The 22,839-nt window shown below is 34.0% G+C and overlaps 1 protein-coding gene across 2 annotated transcripts in view; it reads left to right on the top strand.

Annotated features, from left to right (window-relative positions):
- Positions 1 to 22,839, top strand: part of Ser (protein serrate) — a 370,686-nt gene that overhangs the window by 334,923 nt on the left and 12,924 nt on the right. For both annotated transcript variants that reach the window (XM_081730299.1, XM_081730300.1), the window contains exons 10-14: positions 680 to 807; positions 3,379 to 3,529; positions 7,910 to 8,074; positions 12,137 to 12,250; positions 20,920 to 21,147. In XM_081730299.1, the coding sequence (XP_081586425.1) occupies positions 680 to 807; positions 3,379 to 3,529; positions 7,910 to 8,074; positions 12,137 to 12,250; positions 20,920 to 21,147 (786 nt within the window). The remainder of the gene's footprint in view (positions 1 to 679; positions 808 to 3,378; positions 3,530 to 7,909; positions 8,075 to 12,136; positions 12,251 to 20,919; positions 21,148 to 22,839) is intronic.

The following is a 22,839-nucleotide window of genomic DNA, read 5'->3' on the forward strand; positions in this document are numbered from 1 at the left end:
GTGTTCCCCCGAACTTTTCGGCTCGCTGAATACTTAGCTACATTAAAATAATGCGTTGTTCTATTTCGAAATAAATTTTTCACTTTCAATTGAATCTGAAAATTGCCTGCACGCTAACGGCATCTATTGGCGTCAGGCAGGTAGCACAGGTAGAGATATCTATTGGGCCAAAATGGGTTAAACATAAATTAGTGGTCTAAGAAGAGATGGCGTAGATATTAAACATTGTATACAATAGTTTAAGATGATATTTGTGGAAATACGTATTTAGCAACGCACTTTTTCATATTTTCAAGTTGAAGAGGATAGGAAATGAATGCCTTTCCGTGGCACTGAATGTTAACTCTTCGTTTCAGGATATTTGCTAATCTCTTCGTCTTGACATAAAATCGTCTTGACACCCTCTTTAATCCATCAATCAGGTTGTTTGAATTTTACTTTTTTTTTCACATCCTTAACAAAACAATATTTTAAATGGAGCTAACAATCACTTGTGCAAAATCTTGGTGGAAGAAAATATTGAAGAAAAAAAAAATGCAAATCGAATTTCTTGAAACTTCAGATAAAATCTTTTCTAAGTACTGGATACAATAATAATTTAATGCATTTATGAAATTTTTTAAAAAAATATTTTTGATAAACTTTGACACTATTGTTAAGAAATTTCTTTACTTTTCAGGACGTGATTGCCACACTAACATTAATGAGTGTGAGAGTATGCCATGTAGAAATGGAGGTGAATGTGTTGATTTAGTCAATGGTTTTCGTTGCATATGTCCAGTAGGATATACTGGGACACAATGTGAGGTAAGGAAAATAACGGTTCTTATTATTTAATAACAATAATAATAATAATAATAATCAATCTTAACATGGAGCAAGTAACGTGAAACTTTTAAAGTAACGATTCAGGGTCATCATTATAGATATTCCACCATTATTGGCAGATCAACCGCCCAAAATGAGAAGCTTCTATGCTCCATGTTCTTCAGGTAAATTCTTTGTCTTCACGTACAATTTTTCTCAACTGTAGCCTTCTTTGTCCTTTCCATCTTTTTCCTGCCACCATACCCTGTATTATGTCCCTCATGATACAATTCCTTCTCAGCCAATGTCCCAACTAGTTTCTCTTCTTCTTTCCTAATTGTTCTTTTCTCCCCCACCATTTCTAATACCCTCTCATTCGTTTCCCGCTAAATCCATCTAATTCTCTCTTCTTCTCTACACCTACGTTTCGAAACCTGCCAATCTTTTTTTCCATCGCTTTTGCATAATGTCCATGTTTCTGCTCCTACAGAATAATACTTCCCATGTAGCATTTATGAGTCTTTTTCTCAACTCTTTATCCAAGGACCAGACAAATTGAAAGAAAATGGATCATTTATCAAATTTTTCGATAGTGCATTTCCATCAGCTAGTATTTGTGATTCGGAGTTAAGTATTTACCTACCGACGTATAAATATGTAACAATCAATATGTCAGTAATTATGTATCAGGGGATCGTTATTTCAATGGATTTGTCATCAGTTCAAAAGAAGTTTTCACGGTAGATGCACTTTTTTTTCTCTAATTGCTAGATTAACACGCTTTAGGTGATAGTGGTTATATTTCTAACCACCCACTCTTTCATAAGTTCTCGCTGCATGCCTGATGGTGGTTACTTAAATAACTATCCGATTTTTTTCTACACCTCATATAATACTTGAAGGGTAAGGGGAAAAAACAAGGAATGTCCATGTATGTGCTTTATCGGGTGCTTTGTCCTATCTGTTGGTGACTCTTGGTACTATTTGACTGTATATGCCATGCTACGTAGATGGAGAAATGTCCATGTAAAAGGGGCAAAAATTTAACTAACCCTATTCCTTTTACGCGGTTTTCAATATTAAAACACCGTTTTCTCGAAAATGCAGTTTTGTGACATTCCTTTTTTCCCCTTACCCTTCACTTATTACCCAGGCAAAGTATCACGTTATAAAATCATGATATGACACTAAGAAACTAAATACAACGAGACATATGTGTTGGGACTTATAGGGAATTTTGTCACTTACAGGGTCAAGTTTAATACATACTTTTGTATAATAGATTTTCACATTTGGGAAACTCCATTCTGTGAGTGAAGACCTCTAGAATAAGATGATGCAAAGTAAAGAAATGTAATCAAAATTGACTAATCAATTCTGTGAATTACCAGGAAATTTTCTGCAAATTGAAGAAAAAAAAATTACTAAAGATAAGTTTCTCTAGATAGAGCAAAATTTATGATCATTGGTCGTGGAAGATGGGTACTATGGTTTTATTCAAAATTATTATTTTAAAAAATTAAAAAAAATTAGGCACACTTTTCTTTCCTGAAATGTCAATACGTAACTATAAGGCTTACTTATATTTTTACAGTTAGGCTATACTACAATTGTTCCAAATTTACGTAATGCAGTCTTATTTCAGATTCTTTTTAAGAAATAATTACTATATGTTTAAAGAATAAGAGTTCTGTGTATTCTTCGGAAATCTGAAAGAATAAAACAAGAATTTATTCAGGCGAATTGTCTGTGAAAATTAATAACTCTGACAATATTTAATCGTTCAACTGACAATTCTTTATTTTACATAATACTGTATGAAAGTTAATCAAAACCATATTAGTAAAATACGTAATTGGTATTTGATTCATAATAGAAACAATGTGGCTTATTTGAGTTATTGTACATTTGTTAAATTTCAGCCTTCATTTTTGTCTTTGGAATTTTTTGAGGTAATGAAATGAAAGATAACGGTCATAATAAAAGTGAAATGTCAAAATGAACTCAAGTTATTTTGAAGAAATTAACAATGTTTTCGACCAGAAGGAGTCGAGAAACACTATTGAACTGTTTGAAATTATGAAAATTCGTTCCATTTTTTCCCCCTTCTGATTTTTACAGTAGTCCCTTGATTTAATCCATGTACCACTTTCTTAACGAAAACAAAAACTATATACAGTAGAATAACAAACTCTTTACATCAACATATAATTCAAATGAGTTACATTGCTTTCTTTGTTCTTAAAAGCTAAAAAAACTCCCTCACAATTGTAATTCATTCCAGTGATTTCCACTAGTTTCGGAACAAACAATATTAATATGAAATCTCCTAGAATACATATAGATGGTAACTATGAGGAATATCACTTGTTTGATTTCACTTAATTTGTAGAAGAGTGTATCGTGAAAAATAAATAAATAAATTATAGGATTGAATACAGGCCTGTTTGCCTTTAACAGTTACTTGAACCTATTTATCTTTTACCATTAATCTATAACATATCGACATCATATCGTGTGTCTCCCAATATATTTTGTAGGAACTAAAACTGTTTATTTTATATTCCGCAGATTGATCACGATTTATGTAATCCTAATCCGTGTGGAAATGGCGCTCCATGTTTTAGTATGTCTTCTGATTACTATTGTCACTGTTCTGAGGAGTGGGAAGGGAAGAATTGCACAAAGCCCAGAATTAAATGCTCGTCTCCACCGTGTGAAGGTAAGTAAACCAGAAATTAAATATATAATCTCTTTGTCTCTTTTGTATCTAAACATCAATAAATGAAATTATTTGTTCGAAAAACTTGATTGGTTAGCTATGCTTCGCTCTCACACTTCCATTGGGACAAGTATATGATACACGTATTCAGCCATGCAAAAATAGTCGACTTTGTAGATTATGTCTACGTGGAATGTTTACTCATAGATACTATAAAGACAACAAGACCTAATGCATATCTTTACGGTACTCCACATATCGCTTATTTAACAATCAAACACACATTGAAAACATTTGTTGATAATTTCCATGTTATTTAATTTTTCGATTAGATTCTGATGTGAGACAAGATCAAATCCTTCAAAAAAAAAAAAAAAAAAAAAAAAAAAAAACCTATAAACTTACTTAGATTGTCAAAGATTGTCAGGGACATAGGTATTGTTTTTCTACCGCATATATTTGTTGTTTTAAACTTTAAGTTAAATTTATTGAGTTATGTTTATACAGTGACAAAATATCCACATTTTTAAAGTTGAAATTACTTCTATAGCTTTCATATGTTATTGTCAAAGGAAGAAATAACTAACAAACAGCCAATTAATTTGAATTCTCTTGTATTTTAGTAGGTACTTTTTTCATGTCCAGTTAAATAGCATTGAAATATATATATTTACATTTCAGGGCATTTAATAAATCTACTGTATGTAATGAATATATGTAAATCAGCCTTTGAAAATTATAATAAGTAGCGATATATTACAGGAAAGAGAGAAAAAAAAGTTTAACGAATCTGATGCTTCTATTTTCTGAACATTTATGAGTCTTCCTAAAAAGTAATAACAGCACCATTTTTACCTCGTCCCGTTCGTATAATGTAGCATAGTACTGTTTCGTGGGCTGGTAATTGGCCCGAAGTTAGTAGCGGCGATAAAACAAGTTGTCTGGACGCATGGAAGCTCTTCGTCTATGCTTCATGTGAGAGCAAGAGCCACACCTGGTCCCCTGCCGAGCCTCGGCCCCACGGCTGGGAACAGCAGGGGCTAACTCTTCGAGCCTTCTTCGTTCCCTTCACTTCTTCTTCCATACTGCAAAAAGAAATAAAAAAGATTATGAAACGGCTTCTAGATCCGTACTTTTTTTTTTTTTTAAATTAAAAGTTCTTGACTAGCGTACCCATGCAAGGAAAAATTTAACACTTATTAAAATTACATTAAGCCAAAGAGCATTCTTTCACCAACCTGTTCTTCGTTAACGCGCATGCACTTTTTTTATAGCTATTTTTTTCCCTTACCGGTAATGAAAGAGAACTTGTATTTGATGATGAGCATGTGAGAATGAAATAATATATATATGTATGTGTATGTATTGTAAGGAGATAAATGAAGCACAAGGAAAGATTTTTCACCGTTAACGTTGTTTCTCCTTCTGAAGTAAGAGATGTGTGTACTTCTTATATTTAGATCTACCAAGCAGAACAATATTTTTTTAAAAGATTTTTTTTTATTGTATCGTTGAATATATATAACAAATTTGAAGTCACCTTCTTTATAAAACTCTCGACGCGTATCTGTGTTTGGCATACTTTCATACGAAGTAGACTCGATGGCGTTTACTCTTACAAAATGTAAGAAGTTTGACAAACAAGACGTGAAGACCATGCCAGGGAAAAATGGATCTTCTTTGCTCAACAATCCCTCTCCATTGGTTTCATACAGCTTTACATTCTTCCCAACTCTTAATCTGACTTCTCACTTCTTGATTTTAGTCCCTATGTATTTTGTATTAATTTGATCACGTTTTTGGACCGTAAACGGGGGCGTTACTGCACATGATAACTCTTGAACAAAAGTGAATTTTTGAATTCTTTTTTTTTTTTTTTTTTTTTTCAGTAGATAGCTAGAACAATTGTCTTGGCCAAATTCGTTAAGGTTGGTTTAAAGGGACAAGCTTTGCCGATAGATGTCACTACAGTCTTCGTATCTCTCTCATGAACCTTTCACGAAATTTCACAATTTCTTTTACAAATTTCAAACTACAGACTTCAAATTTTTAGAGAAGGAACTTCATAACATATCGAAGGCAACAATCCGTGCCGATTTTTTATTTAGAGCTTTCTTCATTGCTGAAAAAGTATATTGTTAAAGATTTGGATATTCAATTTCAACAATTAAGCCATTTCATAGTTTCATAGCAGCATAGTTCTTTCTGCTATGAACATTAAAATTTTTTTCTTTTATGAATATTTTTTTTTCATTTTCATTTGTATGAATGTAGTACTTTCTTTTAGTAACGTGTTGATAATATAATTGCCTCTTGCAATCGTTGTCCATCATGTAAGTTGTTTAACGTATATACATACTGTTACGATTACATATGTTGAGAATGTTCATTACAGTAACTTACTTCTAACCTTGGACCCGGGTTTGAACCCGTTTCTCTTGCGTTTAAGTCAGCCATGTACCGACTGAGCTAGGACACCCCAACTTATCCTTAGCCCTTTATGACAGTGTTCATAAAAGATTTTAACTAAAAGGAAATCAATCAAAAAATATCGAGCCTTCCCAGCAAAAAAAAACACGTCCCGCCATTGATATGTACCTACATAAATTTTGGAAAGTCGGCGCCGTTGCTAGAAGTTACACATCACGCGTTAGATATCAACAAATATCCTCCAGCGGTTGAATCTTCCGACAAGTTAGATAACAGAAAACATCCTCCAGCGATTAAATCTACTGCGTGGTGTAAGTTCGATTTTCAGTGGAAACTCAAAGCTGAAGTTCAACTCCCTCGTGACTATATGGTTAGCGTATGCATGTTAGGAGCGGGAGACCCGGGTTCTATTCCCGGATGGAGCTCATGTGGTTCGGATATCACGTTAATCTGTAGGTCCATGTCTCATATAGCCTCACTACTGGAAGGAACGCTAAACTTCAATCCACCAGCCATTTAAAGCTGAAATTGGTCCAGCACCATAAATCAAGAGGTAGAGGATTCCGTTCTAGAAAGGAAGAAATAGTGTCGTTGGGACCCGATGCGTCGACCATACATCATACAAATAAATATACTTTATCTGGCCCAGCCATAGCTCATCTTGGAGTACAAGTGTCAGAGAGTTTATATTATTATTATTACTTGTTAAATTCCTTTTCTTAAGAGTCATGTGAATTCCTATAATGATTATGTTTCCCATCCACCATCACAACATCCAATGCACAATGAGCACCATTACAAGCCGTAAAATCATTCATGTACAAAGTACAAAGAATGTTCCGTTATTTGTCAAGCGTCATCAAGAAGGCGTTGTGAAAGGAACAGAAAGAAAAATAAAATAGCAAAGAGGTGTTTAAGTATTGTCCTATTAGTATACAAAGAATGCTTCGCTGTCAAGAGTGAATGTTTTATTTGATGAAAGAAGGCGTCATTCTTTTTGAATTGATTCTCACAGTATGTTCATAATGTCAATTGTGCTTTATATTGTTGAACTTCATGCTTTATGGTATGAATAAAAGAAGCTATAACCGAGCAGTTATATGATGATAATATCTAGACATAGGTAAATAAGTGCAACTTTTCAGTCTACAGTCGACCTTTCCGGAACTCGTTTACTATGGATGCTTAGGAAATCCTTGGCATTAGAACCACGAAGGCCCATCGTCACAGGATCAAAAACACCAATTACTTGTAAATCCAATCAGAATTACTATCCTTCCTCAGACCAATCTTCACTTTATACTCATTACCTTCGTATTGATCTGGCAAATAGATCTTTTTATTACAGGCTTTCCAACTAGAATTTTAATATGTATGTACAGGGTACACCATTTTTCGTGACACACCATTATAACTTTTAAGTTAATAGAGACAAAACGCTGAAATTTCGTACCATGCAAATATCAACAGGGGAATATTGTTTGACATACTCTTTAATACAACCAGATTAACAGTGTTGCAAACCAACATAAAGTTATATATATATATATATATATATATATATATATATATATATATATATATATATATATATATATATATAGATAGATAGATAGATAGATAGATAGATAGATAGATAGATAGATAGATAGATAGATAGATAGATCAAGGATCATAACACATAACAATTTATCTTACCTTGAGGTAATATAGTGATATTTTAAATATAAACCAAATACATTCGAAGGAATAGCTACGTATACGGTTAGAAAATCCAGATGGATACTATAGGCAAAATATTTTAATAAATGAATTATTATATCTTAATGAATAGTTAATGTTTATTATTATTATTATTATTATTATTATTATTATTATTATTATTATTATTATTATTATTATTATTATTATTATTATTATTATTATTATTATTATTATTATTTGTTTCAGTTGTGGATTCGTGCACTGTACCTGCTCCATCGAACTCGTCTTTGGGAGGAGCTGTTCTAATCCCTTCCCCAGTGTGCGGAGAGCATGGGCGTTGTATCAGCCAACCTGATGGAGGATTTCGTTGTGCATGCGACCCTGGATATACTGGAAGACATTGCCATGAAAGTAAGCTCACAATTTTAATTAAATGGAAAGAAATTGAGTTGAAGGTTAATGTTAAATTGAAATTCATACTAAGTACTCACCCATCCTGAATAATATGATAAACACTCAATGCAAATATAATAGTTTTTGTTTTGATTCAATCGATTTCTTTAGGGAAATATTCTTTAGGGGTCTTAAGTATTCAGTACTAAGTATGACCGGTCTTTTTACTTTAAAAAAATGGTAACGCTGTGCTTACCTCAAGAAGATTTGTAACCGACCAGGTAACTTTTCGGAAGTGTGTGGTCAGCCATGACTTCTGGCTCTGTAGCTCAGAGTTCTTTTTTCTTAATTCTAATAATTCTCTAATTGCCTCGTGAGAATATTGGGAATAGTTTGTGCGCTTGTTAAGAATTGAACTTCGGACCACACCGGTGAAAGATTACCTTCTTCGTTCTACTACAGAGAGCTCAAATTCTTAATTATTAATAAAACGAGTGCATAGTGGTAGAGCGTTCACCTCTGGTGCGAAAACTCCTTGGTTCGATCCGGGGCCCTGTGAGTTTGTGCTAAACAAAACCGTGTTCGTAGGTTTTCTCGGTGTTCTGCCATTTCCTCCTTAATTTTTATTCTACTAATTATTTTCCATTTGCTTTATCCTAAATAGTATAACCATAAAACGATAAATTAAACAATTTATTTATTTTACGTAATTATCAATCAACTTCCAGTAGTTTTGAACGTTGTAAAATCAGCATTAATCATTGGATTTGATGTCTATAATTAGAGAACAAAAAAAAACATTGTATGCAAGTATGCAACTTAACCTGGGGGCGCGGTGGCTCAGTGGTAAAGCGTTCACCTCTGATGCTTGGGGTCTCTGGTTCGATCCCAGCTCGCGCCGTGTGGACTTTGTGGTGGACAAACACCGTGTTCGTGGGTTTTCTCGGGGTTCTCCCGTTTCCTCCCTTTCTTCATTCCACCATTTCACTCATCTCTCATCATCATCACCGTCTTCTTTAGCCTAACCGGCATAATCTTGGGACTAAAACTTAAAGATTTCATTTATTTTATTTATTTTTATTTTATTTAATTTAATTTATTTATTTATTTATTTATTTGCAACTTAACCTGGTGAACAAGATCACAGCGTAAGTGGCCGAAATCGTTAGCAAAACTCATATGGACGCAATCAGCAAAGTTAGAGTTTTCACTTATTAATTTGTTTAAAAATGATTATTTAATAAAATATCTGTCTTTAAGTAAATATTTTCACGTACCTTGAATTGGTAGGACACGGTGGCTCAGTGATAGAGCGCTTACCTTTAGTCCGTGGGGTCTCTAGTTTGATCCCCGGTCAAATAAGTCTGTGGTAGACAACATCATGTCTGTGGGTTTTCTCAGGGTACTTCCGTTTCCTCCCACATTCTCATGCAACCTATACTTCCATCGTCATTCTATTACCTTAATCATCCGTCTCCCTTAGCTTAAAGGGCAAAATCGTGGGACGTTAAATGAAAGGTATCATTTCATTTCATTTTGATTTTCTATTATCACTGGAAAAAGTAAATAAAAATATACATAAAAAATGACTGAAAAATTAATTTGTATACTTGACCTTAAATCTGATTCGTACTCAGGGCTTTTATGCAATATGTTGGAATTATGGGAATAGACTACTTGAAATAAGATCTCCTGTTTTGTTGTAGTGCAGCTCTAGAAACAAACTTGAATACATGACAGCTTAGTTGAGGTCCAATTACTAATTTATCTCTGTCGTTGTAAACACGTAATGTCGTCATCTGCCTTGTCTTTAGTGGAACTATTTACAAGTAATTTGTTTTGGGAATGTGGCATTTTTCTTAACAAACTTCCTATAAATCAGCGTGAATAATCCAATGTTAAGAAGATAAAGTTGTGTACTTAAGTAGTTCGAGCAAGATTTTTGGATGTTCCCTAAGAGTGTAGTGTTCCTATCATGTATTATCGTGAACGCAGAGAGCAAACAAGAAGTGAACTGGAACTGAAGTATTTTTTAAAAAGGAAACAGGACTAAGTTTTCCAAGATGCCAAAGTGATTGAAATGGGCTTTACTAGTCTTTACATCAGTGGCGATAACTCTTTACGGTTGGGCGATTTCTACGTACAGCAGCTTTTCATGGGAACGTTACCATTCGACTACAATTGAAAGTCCGTGTGTTGAATTTTAAATTAATCTTCAACTCTTTTTATTTTTCTTCTCTATTCCCTTTTTTCTTTACATTCCTCTTGATGTGTTTATATGCCCTTAAAAGATCCCACAAGAGAATGTATAATAACAGTCGTTGTTCATGTTTGTTTTTACTATATAGATAGAATAGCAAAAGTTGCCATTGCACGATTTTTCTTTAAATAAATGTTTTGCGAAATAGCTATATTAAGTGGGACAAGTAGTTCTTTTTCTTTCTTCGTTAGGCGTTGACATTTTATTTATTTATTTATTTATTTATTTTGAAGTTAAAGAAGCGAAGGAAAAATACTTAACGATCTATATTTGTTACCAGGAAGATTCTACAGGCAAAGAAAAATAGCTAGATGAATGAATCCACAGTAATAGCAATCTAATGCAGAATCCGTGCTTTATTTGCATTAAATTTGGATAATTTTCTGTACCGGTACAGGATGTCACATCTATGTAAACAATGTAAACAATGGACTTTGATAACATATCATGTTTGTGTCTAATAATTAATTTAACTCTCTCAACTTAAATAAAAATACAATCAGATCAAAGCGAACACTAATCTGTGTTACAGTTTCGGCAAAATATCATTGCCTTCATCAGACACATTATCAGCTATCTTGTATTTCCGAAACAGTAATATAAATTAGTAATAATAAATATGTGCTTAACTCAGACATATTTTTTAAGTTATAAGTAGTTGCAAAGCTGAACTGAGCAACTCTTGCAACCTCGAAACCTTGTAGATTTTCTTCCAGAAAATTCTATCCTGGCAGAAGGAGGATCAAAATGTAAAGTGGGTGTAGTCTGACACTATCTGTTAAAGGACGTGCCCTGCACGAGATGACATGTCATCATAATTTAATCTATCTTGGCTCCGGGAAAGGGGAGGAGATAGGCGTTTGGGAAAATTTCCCCGAAATATGCCTGAAAGAAATATTGCTCGAAAGTTTTCGATTTACTTTGTTCATTGGCAGCTCGCTTATGTTACAATTGCTTATAGTTTCAGTAATATAGTATATTGAAAGGCAGAATAATTAGATGGTCATGCTTTAACATTAATATCTGCAGTAACGTTAGAAGATAAAACAGAGAAACTGCATACTACAGGTTTTGCAGCTATCCCACATACATACGTCCAAGAGTATACTATTCGCGATTTCATTCACAAAAACATTTTAGCAAAGAGTATTGTCACACGGTTTATCGTGTAGTATGAATTGCTCGTATCATCTCTCGACTTAAATTCTTGTAACTACCTTCTATGAGTATTTTTAAAAATTGACGTTTTGCAGGAACTCTAGTTACTGAAGAGTCGTAACCGTTGTTTACAGCTGATGAAAAGATATGCTATGGAATTATTCAAAATTTCATGTTGAGATTGCATAAATTTGTCAAACGTAATGTAACTCACATCTAATATATCCATAATGAGAAAACCTTACACACTAAAGAGATGGTAACGATTGACGATTTTAATTAGCACTAACTTTTACTCTTGCTCTTTGTATTTTATGAATAGTGTGTCAAAATATGTTGTTTTAGCTGTGACATCTTGGAGAGAGAGAGAGAGAGAGAGAGAGAGAAATGATTTAGGCCGTAGTCCCAGTCAATACTTGACTAGTTAATCTGGGGCTAAAATCTACACTGGAGGCTCAAGTTTTCTATTCTCATTTTTTATTGTCATGATTTTCTAAAGTATGTTATTTATTAAATTATAAACCAATTTACAGACCTTTAACAAGAAAAATCTGCAAATCTGTAATTTAAATATCATATGTAGCGTTCTTGTCATTATTATTTATAAATATTAAGTTAAAGTACAGGTTACTAAATTATGCTTGTTTCGTATAAATTTTCAGATATCAATGATTGCAACTTGAACCCTTGTCAGAATGGGGCCACTTGTGTGGACAAAGTGAATTCTTTTCAATGTATTTGCAAAGAGGGCTGGACTGGAGAATTATGCAACATTAGTAAGTATTTTATTCTCTCTTTCACATAGTGTAAAAAATATAGGAAAGGTTGTAGTTTGTATACTGATCTTTATGAAATGTATTAATAAATGATCAAATTACTTCCAGGAAATCTGAAGAATTGTATCTATCAAAAAGTTGTTTCGTTCAAATTTAGAAACATATATTGCCCAATATATTGAAGTTCCATTTAACATGGTGCTAAATGATAGGATTACTACAAACCTAATAAGTCAGGAAATTTAATTTTAGCCTGGAGGTTACCACAAACCTTGTAAATCAGGAAATTTAATTTTAATCTGGATATTACTACAAACCTTATAAATGAGGAAATTTAATTTTAGTCTGGTTGTCACCACAAATCTTGTAAATTAGGGAATTTAATTTTAGTTTATATGTTTCCGCAAACCTTGTAAATCAGGGAATTTAATTTTAGTCTGGAACGTCCAGGAAGAAATTTCAAAATAAGCTCAATTGAATTCTGCTTTGAAGACGTTAAAATCTAAGAACCATGAAGAAAATTTTAAAGGTATTACCTTTCATTATATTGGCTATAAAAATCTTCATTATACCCTGATGATAGAATTGAGGACAATTCTGTAAATCCAAATTACTAGTTTATGCAATAGATTTCCAATTTCAAAGTAAGAAAAAGAAAGAAAAAAAAAAGAAGAAAAGCAAAATCCTGCCACCTTGTACATGTAGTATATACTTATACTGTTTAATAAATTTTATATGAAGCTTAAAAGTGCTCAAGTTACTGTCCTCTCGAAAGTTACTATTCTCAACCTCAAAGGAAAGAAACATTGAACATATTTACTGCAAGCTTTCCAAATAATTTAGTAGAACAAGTGTGTGTTTTTATTTATATGTTTATTAAAAAAAAAAAAAAAAAAAAACTCCATCGTTAGATATGGAAGCTATGATTTCACAACCTAGGAATTAAAATCACGGTGCCTTTCCCATTCATTAACTTCTGCATGCACGAATGGCCCCAATTCAGCTACTGTGTATACAGCGGATTATTTGCTATAAAAACAGAACTACATACAAGTGAAAACAAAACATATACAATATGGGCCAAGTATCTGTGTATTTTGGTACCTTATCTTTGCACGCAAAGCAAACCTGTCGTGACACTCCTTATGAACTTAGTCCGAAAGAAGTGGTTTTTCAACAGAGAACAAAAAATATATATATATTATTATTTTTTCTCTTTCTTGAATAAGTATTTATTTAGCGTTCGAAACCCATGATTCCTTGGAGGTGATGACAGGCCGAACTGTGATCACAGCTGCATGTATGGTTAAGAACTGATGCCCCACCTTGACTTGAATACAAGTATCATAGCGAAGACATGTACAATGATTAATTTTATGTTAATTACATATGTTTCGTCATTAGATACTTTCTTCTTCTTCTTTTTCTTTTTTAACAAACCCTGTTTCGTGTCGGTTACTTGGTATCTGTTTTCCTTTCATTATTTACTCATAAGGTTTTAATTTTTTTTTTCTTGTGTAAAACTTGTGGTATTTTTACCAGCTAAGAATCTCTTTGTTCGCAAAATACATTCTTAAGCTTTAAATAGCACTGTGTTGTCTCACATGTTGCCAAAATATGTCGCGAAAATTCTGCAATGTTTCACTGCTGATGAATGTATCTAATTCTTTAAATTATCCCATAACTAAACTAGGAAGAGCAAGAACGGATCAAATGGAACGTATTCAACTAAGTAATACGCTGTCGTCGCATTGGCTTTAAGCGGGGAAAGACGGTGGCTCAGTGGTAGAGCGTTCACCTCTAGTGCATGGGGTCCCTGGTTCGATTCCAGCTCGAGCCAAGTGGTTTTTGTAGTGGACAAACACCGTATTTGTGGGTTTTCTCGGGGTTGTCCCATTTCCTCCCGCTTTCTTCATTTTACCATTGCATTCATTGCTCATCATTACCGTCTCCTTTAGTCTTGCAGGCATAAACGTGGGACGTAAAACTTAAAGATTTCATTTCTTGTACTATGGAAATGCTAAAATGTCTTCACAAATTCGTGTGAGGACGTGTGATGTTTGAATAAACATATGAAAACTTAACGCAATTTTTAGACCCAGACAACGAATCTTTTACTTCCTTTAACGCAATCTCCATTTAGATAGAGGTTGAAACTCGATTCAATGACTTCTCAGTGATTGTTACACTTTGAATAATTGATATTTAACATAGAAGAACTAAACAGGGAAGAGAAGGGAAGTTGGATAGAGGTGTTATGTTTCACAACATTATTCGGCATTTATATATGTAGAAGAAATAATAAAGATGGTATTTCAGTAGGAGGCAGAAAGAAAATGAAACGAAATATTTGTTTTACGTCTCCCACGATTATACCGGCTTGGCTAAAGAAGACGGTGATGATTAGAAATGAATGAAATGGTGGAATGAAGAAAGTGGGAGGAAACGGGAGAACCCCGAAAATACTCACGCATACATTGTTTGTCCATCACAAAGTTCACTTGGCGCAAGCTAGGATCGAACTAGGGATCCCATGCACCTGAAGTGAATGCTCTACCATTGAGCCACCGCGACCCAGGAGGCAGAAAAGTTTCAGCATTCGCTTTACAAATGATATGACTCATAACGAAATCTAAAATGAAATTTGGCCAGACAAAAAAATTTGAGAAATTATCAAGAATATGGAATGAAAGAAGACAAAAGCAGTTATATTTGATGAACAGGAATGCCAAAAATAAATTGTAGAAAGAAGAAAAGAGTTTCTACTTTAACGGCTGTCCTTTTTTCCTCTCATGAATTACAATTTTTGCTTGAAATAGTACTCCTCAACTGAATATCACCAGAAGATTGTGGTAGTTTTTCTGTACCTATTTTATCAGTCGATAGCAAATAGAGATTACTGATACCAAATTCCCCACAAATTGCAAAGCTTTCATGTATTATAAGCTTTTTTTTTTTTTTTTTGGCATTGGAATTACAAATTATAGTCTTTTCTCCCTCTTTTTCGTTCCATCATATTTTCTACCACGTTCATTAGAATAAAATTTATTTTCGAATCGTAATCAGTTTCTTTTCCTCTTTTTAGTTATTCATTTCTCAGCTACTATTCCTAACAATTAGTCATTGCTTTTTTCGTTCGACCCTTCTGTTTTTCTCCATTCTTCTTTACATCCACATTTTATCTAACTTTTTTTTTTGTCGCTTTTTTGTATTGCCAATGTTTCTGCTACGTATATTACACTCAATATTTCAAACAAAACTTTTGAGGAGACCTTCGTCACTCTTTATTCAGCTACAAGAAGTGTTTCCTTCCCCAGTCTTATCCTTGCTTTTCAGATCTTTACTTACAATACCACTTACTGCAGATACTGTTGTTCTATTTTGCTCCCTTTGAACTTTTATAATTGTGACATTTCCGTCTCTTCCTATTTGCATCTTTTTTGTACTTATCTTCATCTCAGAGTCTTAACAGCTTTTCACCCAAGGTTTTTAATATACCTTCTAGCCAAGGTCGTCCAGTGGATGGGGCAAGTGGGACGCTCGCGCTTGAATGATACCCCGTCATTGGATAAAGGAGTTTAGGTCAGTGATGTTTTCAGGGGATGGTCCGGGAAAATTCTCCCTACCCCCTCCGAGCTACAAAATTCCCTAAATATATTTCCGATTGTGCTTAACGTGTAGCATCAGTATTTTCGTTGTATTACTTTTACTGGACTGTCATTAGCTCGTAACTAGTGAGAAAAAATTAAAAAATCGAAAGTCAACACAAAATAAATTGTCAATCTGTGCAAGTCGAAAGAAGCAAAATTTTTTTTTTATTGAAGGTAACCCTATTTCGCAATGTAACGTACATCTACATTGTTCCTATTATTTATTGTTATTTATATTGACCAGTGACAACATTTTGCTGCAATATAATGTCTTCAGCCTTCAGGGCAGAAACAGAATGGTCGTAACCTCCTATCTCGTTTTCTGGGTGCATCTCATTTTGTTTAACGACTCTTGAACGGGCATCATTCAGACGTCCAAGTGCAAATTACGTGACACTAAATTAAAAAAAAAAAAAGAAAAAAGAAAGAAAGGAGGAAAAGAAAAGAGAAATGGAAAAGTCAGAAAAAAAGAAAGGAAACAAAATAATGTTGAATGACGGTTAAAGACAACATTAAAAGAATATTCTGTTTAGGCGAGCAGTGATGGCAGGTATCTATTATTTATCTGTGACAAAACCCAATATTTAAGATTCCTCATCCCGTCGAAATTAAAATACCGCTAATTTTACAGTAATTATATAATATCTTCAAATAGGTAAAAGATAATCGAAATGTGGAACAAGAGCGCCCTAGACAATATCATTTTACATGAGATACCGTTATCACTACTCACTTATCTGCTTTCGATTTCGAGCCATTTGGAAAATCGGCATTTATTTTCGCGTTTCTAAACGGCTGAAAACGGAAAGCCATTAGGTGACTTGCGATAACGGTACCTCATGCAAAATAATATTGTCTAGGGCGCTCTTGTTCCACATTTCAATTAACTTTTATCTATTTGAAGATATCACATACTTACTGTAAAATTAGCGGTATTTTAATTTCGCCGGGATGAGGCCTCTGAAGTATTGGAGTAACTTCGTTTTTGGTCTTCAATGGATTAAAACATTATTGTCTATGAGACAAGAAAACCTTATTTTTCGTCTTGTCTCGATTTTCGAAAAAGCTTCTGTCATTCCATCTCGAAAATTTTTCGTCTTATTTTGTAAGTTTATGTCCAGGTTTATTTTCTTAATATCATCTAGAAGTTATCAAAATCTTTCTGTGTCATGAGAGGCCCGCGAAGGGTGTGATATAATAACAGTTACAACATATTTATTATTGGAATATATTGTGTAGTAACTTCCACTGTAACTTGGTGTAACAGCCTATTTCAGAGACTGAACCACTCCAACGCCATCTGTCAGCAATCGGCTGAACTAAGTCCAACCTAGTGATAAGCACGTAGTTAGCATGCTGCATCACCCTGTCTCTAACTACTAGCTTTCTAGACCTAGTGGCTGACACGTCTTTCGTTCACCTGACTCCCCAGTTTGCCTCACTACGCTTGGTGGACTCCGATATAATTGGGAATCACTCACTGGGAATCTAACCCTGGACCACGTGGACGTGAGTCAAACCCTTTAACCACTACACTACAGTGTCTCCCCTGTGTAGTAACTTATGTATCTTTAAACGTTGATAAAAGCTCCTCATTATGTTCGTACAATCACGTTATCAATTTATAGTATTTATATTATGAATTAGGTAATCAGGGCCGGCCCTAGGTAACTAGCTACCTCGTACAATAGTATTTTTCACTCTCTCTCAGCCTAGAAAGATTACGTCCTAAAAGCCACGATTTTAAGTACATTACCCCAATGTAAGTTACTAGTCTTAAGGATCATATGAAATTTACTGAATAATAATAATAATAATAATAATAATAATAATAATAATAATAATAATAATAATAATAATAATAATAATAATAATAATAATAATAATAATAATAATAATAAATTAATAAGAAGAGTTATACCTTCAGTGGAAACGTTCACAGTTACGCGTTTTCCTTAATTACAAGTAGATATGCCTACTTGTTATTCATTCATTCACTTTTACAAAGTGAAGTAATGAAGAGCTTATGAGAATAATGCCATGTCAAACGTGTTTCGGATCAAATTCTCGCTCACACAACTACCAATATAAAAACGAAAATAAATGGTTAGTTATAAAAACCTCACGTTGACTTCTTTTCATGAGGAATGAAGAATCATAAAATCACTCATACTAAATTACATTGTCAGTTTTAAAGTGGATTATTACTGTATTGTTTTCTTTCTTTCTTTCTTTCTTTCTTTTTTTTTTAAAATAAACTGTTCTTGATTTCGTTCTCGCAAAATCAGAAACAATTCCAGAATAGACCAATTTTTATCTAATTTTCTATTCATTCTCCATATACGAAGCGCGTTCGGAAAGTAACCTCTGATTGGTCACTTTACGTGAAGTAGTGGGCGCAGCGCTACCACCTTTACACAGACGTGCATGGTAGATCAGTCTGCATCCAGCCATGGTAGAGTGAAGATGGACTGATCATTAGTTCCACTTTTGTAGCATCTCAAAATGTGTTTTCTTACGGCAAAACAATAAATCGACAGCAGCTTTTCATCGGGAACTATTTTGAAAAATAGAGCAAAGAAGCAGGCCCGTAGCCAGCCTAAAAATTTAGGGGGGACCGGTAGAAGTTAGGGGGGGGGCCGACCCAATTATATTATACTTCATCACCATATTATAGTTCATTTGCAAGCCTACCGTGAAATTTTATGGGGCCAGCCAAAATTTAGCGGGGTCCGGCCCCCTCTTGCCCCCCCGTGGATACGGGCCTGCAAAGAAGTAGTTTTCAGATGTATATAACACTAAATTCTTCTTATTTACTTTGGTGTCATTTTTTTAGCCAATCGGAGGTTACTTTCCGAATAGCCCTCGTATTTTAATGTTGTATTCTTTATGCCTATTTCTCTCGTCCCCTAAAACTTGCTAACCCGTACGAATGAGGTATGGCACGTGTTGCATATATTTTTCTGCGGTAGAACCGCCCCTGCATATAACAATAAAACAGTGTTTGAGACCTAAGGCTTGGGAGCGCTAGTGTTGCCCTCGAAACTCGGAAAAATTCTCGTCTCGGAATTAAAATGTATTTCTTGTGTCATTTTCGAGACGAGAACTCGCAGATACGCAGCTCTGATATTGCAAATGATCATACAAGTAAAACAGCAGGCTTTAAAAAATCGTTTAACCCAGCAGTTTTAATAATTCAGTAATTTTGACACTGAAGCATTGGCAACACTGCACATACGAGACAGTAATTGCCACAATCTAAGTGCGAGCAACACTTTAGTCCAATGCGATTTTCCACACACCTTTGTAAGAAGCTTTCCGTCTGTGATCTTAATGATGTAATATCTCCTTCTTAAAGCACATGGAAAGGAGTGGAAGAAGAAGAAGAAGAAGAAGAAACAAATTAAGGAAGTATAGTGGACACAAAATGAAGACAGCTGCAGTAAATCACCACGAGCAAAAATACTATTCCTGCCTCCCTATTACAAAATGATTGTTGATTAGAGTTGCGTGACAAATTTAGTGACACCACCACGTTATTTGACCGTTACAAGCACACCTATTGGCGTGTTATATAGTCGATGTAATGGCATTCTTTGAGAAATGATGACACCTATAAAGTAGCAATGCATACTGAAATCAGTAGCAGAGAAAAGAAGATAGCAATTTTGGACCTGGAAACATAATAATAATAATAATAATAATAATAATAATAATAATAATAATAATAATAATAATAATAATAATAATAATAATAATAATAATAATAACTTTCGCTTGACCTAGCGATTAGTGTGCGAGTATGTGGTCCCACGGTCGATTCCCGGTTGAAGAGCCTTGAAATCTGAACGCATAACGGTGGTTCGAATTCCATTTCAAGTTCTAAGTTCACGTCTCATAGCCTTGGTGCTGAAAAGAGATTATTATTATTATTATTATTATTATTATTATTATTATTATTATTATTATTATTATTATTATTATTATTATTATTATTATTATTATTATTATTATTATAGGCTGTCGTACTAGCTACTTAACTCGATATTTTTTTTAAATGTCTTGAATTGTAATGAAGATTTTGTAACGAACTTTGCCTTGGACTTATCTTGACGCGTGAAAATATAAAGGGCATCATAGCATGTAGGGCTATACGAAATGGCTGCCACTGGGATTGAGGCAATGTTAAAACACGCACACCATATTTTTGAAGATTCTGTTCAGCATTCCTCGGGTATTGCTTAAATTTCTCGGCTAATGTTTGCTTTCAATGCTGAGTTTGGATCGTGGTCGAGTTTTCGGAGGGCCTTATAAGAAATAATCAAGCGGCGTTAAATTTGGCAATAGTGAATCTTAAAATCCTTCTGAAATGACTGCGTTATCAAAAAATGAGTTAATCTCTACTGTGCTTAAACGGAGAGTTCATAGCAAATTGCCTCATTCTGCTGAAAATGCCCAGCGGGCAATTTCTTGTTGTCCAGTTCATCTACAAATTCTGAAAGATTTAATGCAAGCAGTGTGGAAATAGATGGTTTTGTGGATGATAGAATGGCGATGTGTTTGTGTACGCCAGGTGCAGCGCAACCAACAATTCCTCTACTGCTTCAATTGTTCATACACTAAGTCCAGTTCGAATTCTGTTACGATTTTTCCATTATTAACAAAAGTAACGCATAACGAAGCAAGTAGGATATCATGTAACATTTACAGGATGTCCTGTAAGTCTGGAAACATAAAGAATATAAGCGTCTACATAATGTTTTCTAAGGTGGATCTTCTCTTGCAGCATTGACAGAGGCTAATCACACACCCCTGAGAATACGTTGAATGTTCTCTGGTGTGATTTGACAAAATCACGGGTATCTGCAATGAAAAAAAAAAATCATGATTTCCCTTTGTTTCCAGGCTTATGGGACACCCTATATAATAACGTTTAGAATGCAGTCGAACAGTATAACAAAAGTCTTTTATGAGAAGGTGGTAATATAGTATTTTCTAATCTTAAATTCGTAATTTCAGATATAGACGATTGCAATCCGAATCCGTGTCGCAACGACGGAACATGCGTCGACGCAATTGCGGACTTTATCTGCACGTGCAAAGACGGTTGGAAAGGAAAGACATGCAATTTGAAGAACAGCCATTGTGATACAAGTACTTGTCGAAATGGAGGAACCTGTCACGATTTAGGTGACAGGTACGGTTGTCGTTGTACAGAGGACTGGGAGGGAACAACATGCCATATTGGTAAGTTGCTGTTGAAATCAGTAGTCAATAATAGTTTTTCTTTTCATTGCAGGAGTGAAATTCAAGTGATTATAAATGAAAATACTTGCTTTGAATTAACTAACTATTGATATAGAAACAAAAACCCATTAATGTGCGAATCTAATCTAAGCATGATTATTTAGTAATCTATCTTATCACTTATATTTATATTTTATTATTTGTTTATTTAATGAAGAACTACTGTTCGTACCAATGATAAAAGTGTCCACACTTGGATACATTTCAAATTGCGATTTTTTTACTAACTTGAGAACGCTAAATCCAATGGAAATGATTTTAATTGAGCTTTTTATATTAATTTGAGGACGCTGAATGCAATGGAAATGTTTTTAATTGCGCTTTTATACTAATTTGAGGATGCTGAATCCAACGGAAATATTTTCTAATTGAGCTTTTTGTATTAATTTGAGAACGCTGAATCCGATGGAAATGTTTTTAATTGCGCTTTTATACTAATTTGACGATGCTGAATCCAACAAAAACATTTTCTCATTGGGCTTTTTGTATTGATTTAAGAACGCTGAATCCAATGGAAATGTTTTTAATTGAGATTTTTATATTAATTTGAGAACTCTGAACCCAACGGAGCTATTTTAAAACATAATCCGTCCATAGTCACGAGAAAAGTGACCTTACATTTAAGATGTCTTCTCTAATAGATATCTTCTGTTGGGATATCTTCAACGTTCGTGACAAACTGATTTGTTTTAAAAAATCAGTAGCTCACTTGTATTATTTTCTTTTCCTTGAATGTTATATTCTTATATATTATATAGAATCTTACATGATTTCAAGCAACTAGACAAAATTGTGCAAATAACTAAGTTTATATTAGTAATATTACTACATCATCATAATGAAGGACTTCCGGGCCAATCTAAGAGAGTTGGCAACTCTTGTCTGCTTCCTCCCTCATATTCTTTTAAAGACGATACGCCTTTGATTGAAATTGTCATTGTTGGATACAACTGATGAGACTGAAGCCTATATTCAAGCTTCATAAGTTATAAATATTCGTAACTCGAAAACAACCAACAATTTGTCTTTGGCGGGGTGGTCTTATTGGCATGGTAAATATTCACCAAGTTCCATCAACAGTTCAATTACCATACACTTATCATTGGTGCGTCTCATTAGTATTCGTGGCTTCAGGCAGATTGTGTCAAAAGGTCGTGCCGTCTGCGCAGGTGCCAAATGAAATGACAAGAGCGAAACAAAAGCCACAATGTTTGACAAATGCAAACGAGAATCTTGGGGGATTGTATTCTAAACGCACTGAGACTTCGTCGGGCTGTCTGTGCTTGATATAAATGATGGAAAGGAAAGAGTTATGCGTTTGTTTGTTTGTTTGTTTGTTTGTTTGTTATCCTCCTCCCGATGCCTTGCAACAGTGATAACGTAATTTATCATTTCAGAGTTAATATACATAGACTACAGAAAGACCATTATGAATACTGCACTGCACAAATTAACTATTTGTTCCTATCTTGTGTTTAGTTGCAGTTCCCCGTCCTTTCAATTTTTATTTTTCTGCGAATAAAATTCGTGGTTTCTAGCAGAAGTATAGTTTACGAGTGCTTCAGTGGCGGCTCCTGAAAGAAGTCACATTGGTAAAAAAAAAAAAAAAAAAAAAAAAAAGAAAAAACTACA

This window comes from Thermobia domestica, chromosome 11, assembly GCF_964235325.1.
Source record: "Thermobia domestica chromosome 11, izTheDome1.hap1.1, whole genome shotgun sequence".
In the NCBI taxonomy this organism is placed as follows: Eukaryota; Metazoa; Arthropoda; class Insecta; order Zygentoma; family Lepismatidae; genus Thermobia; species Thermobia domestica.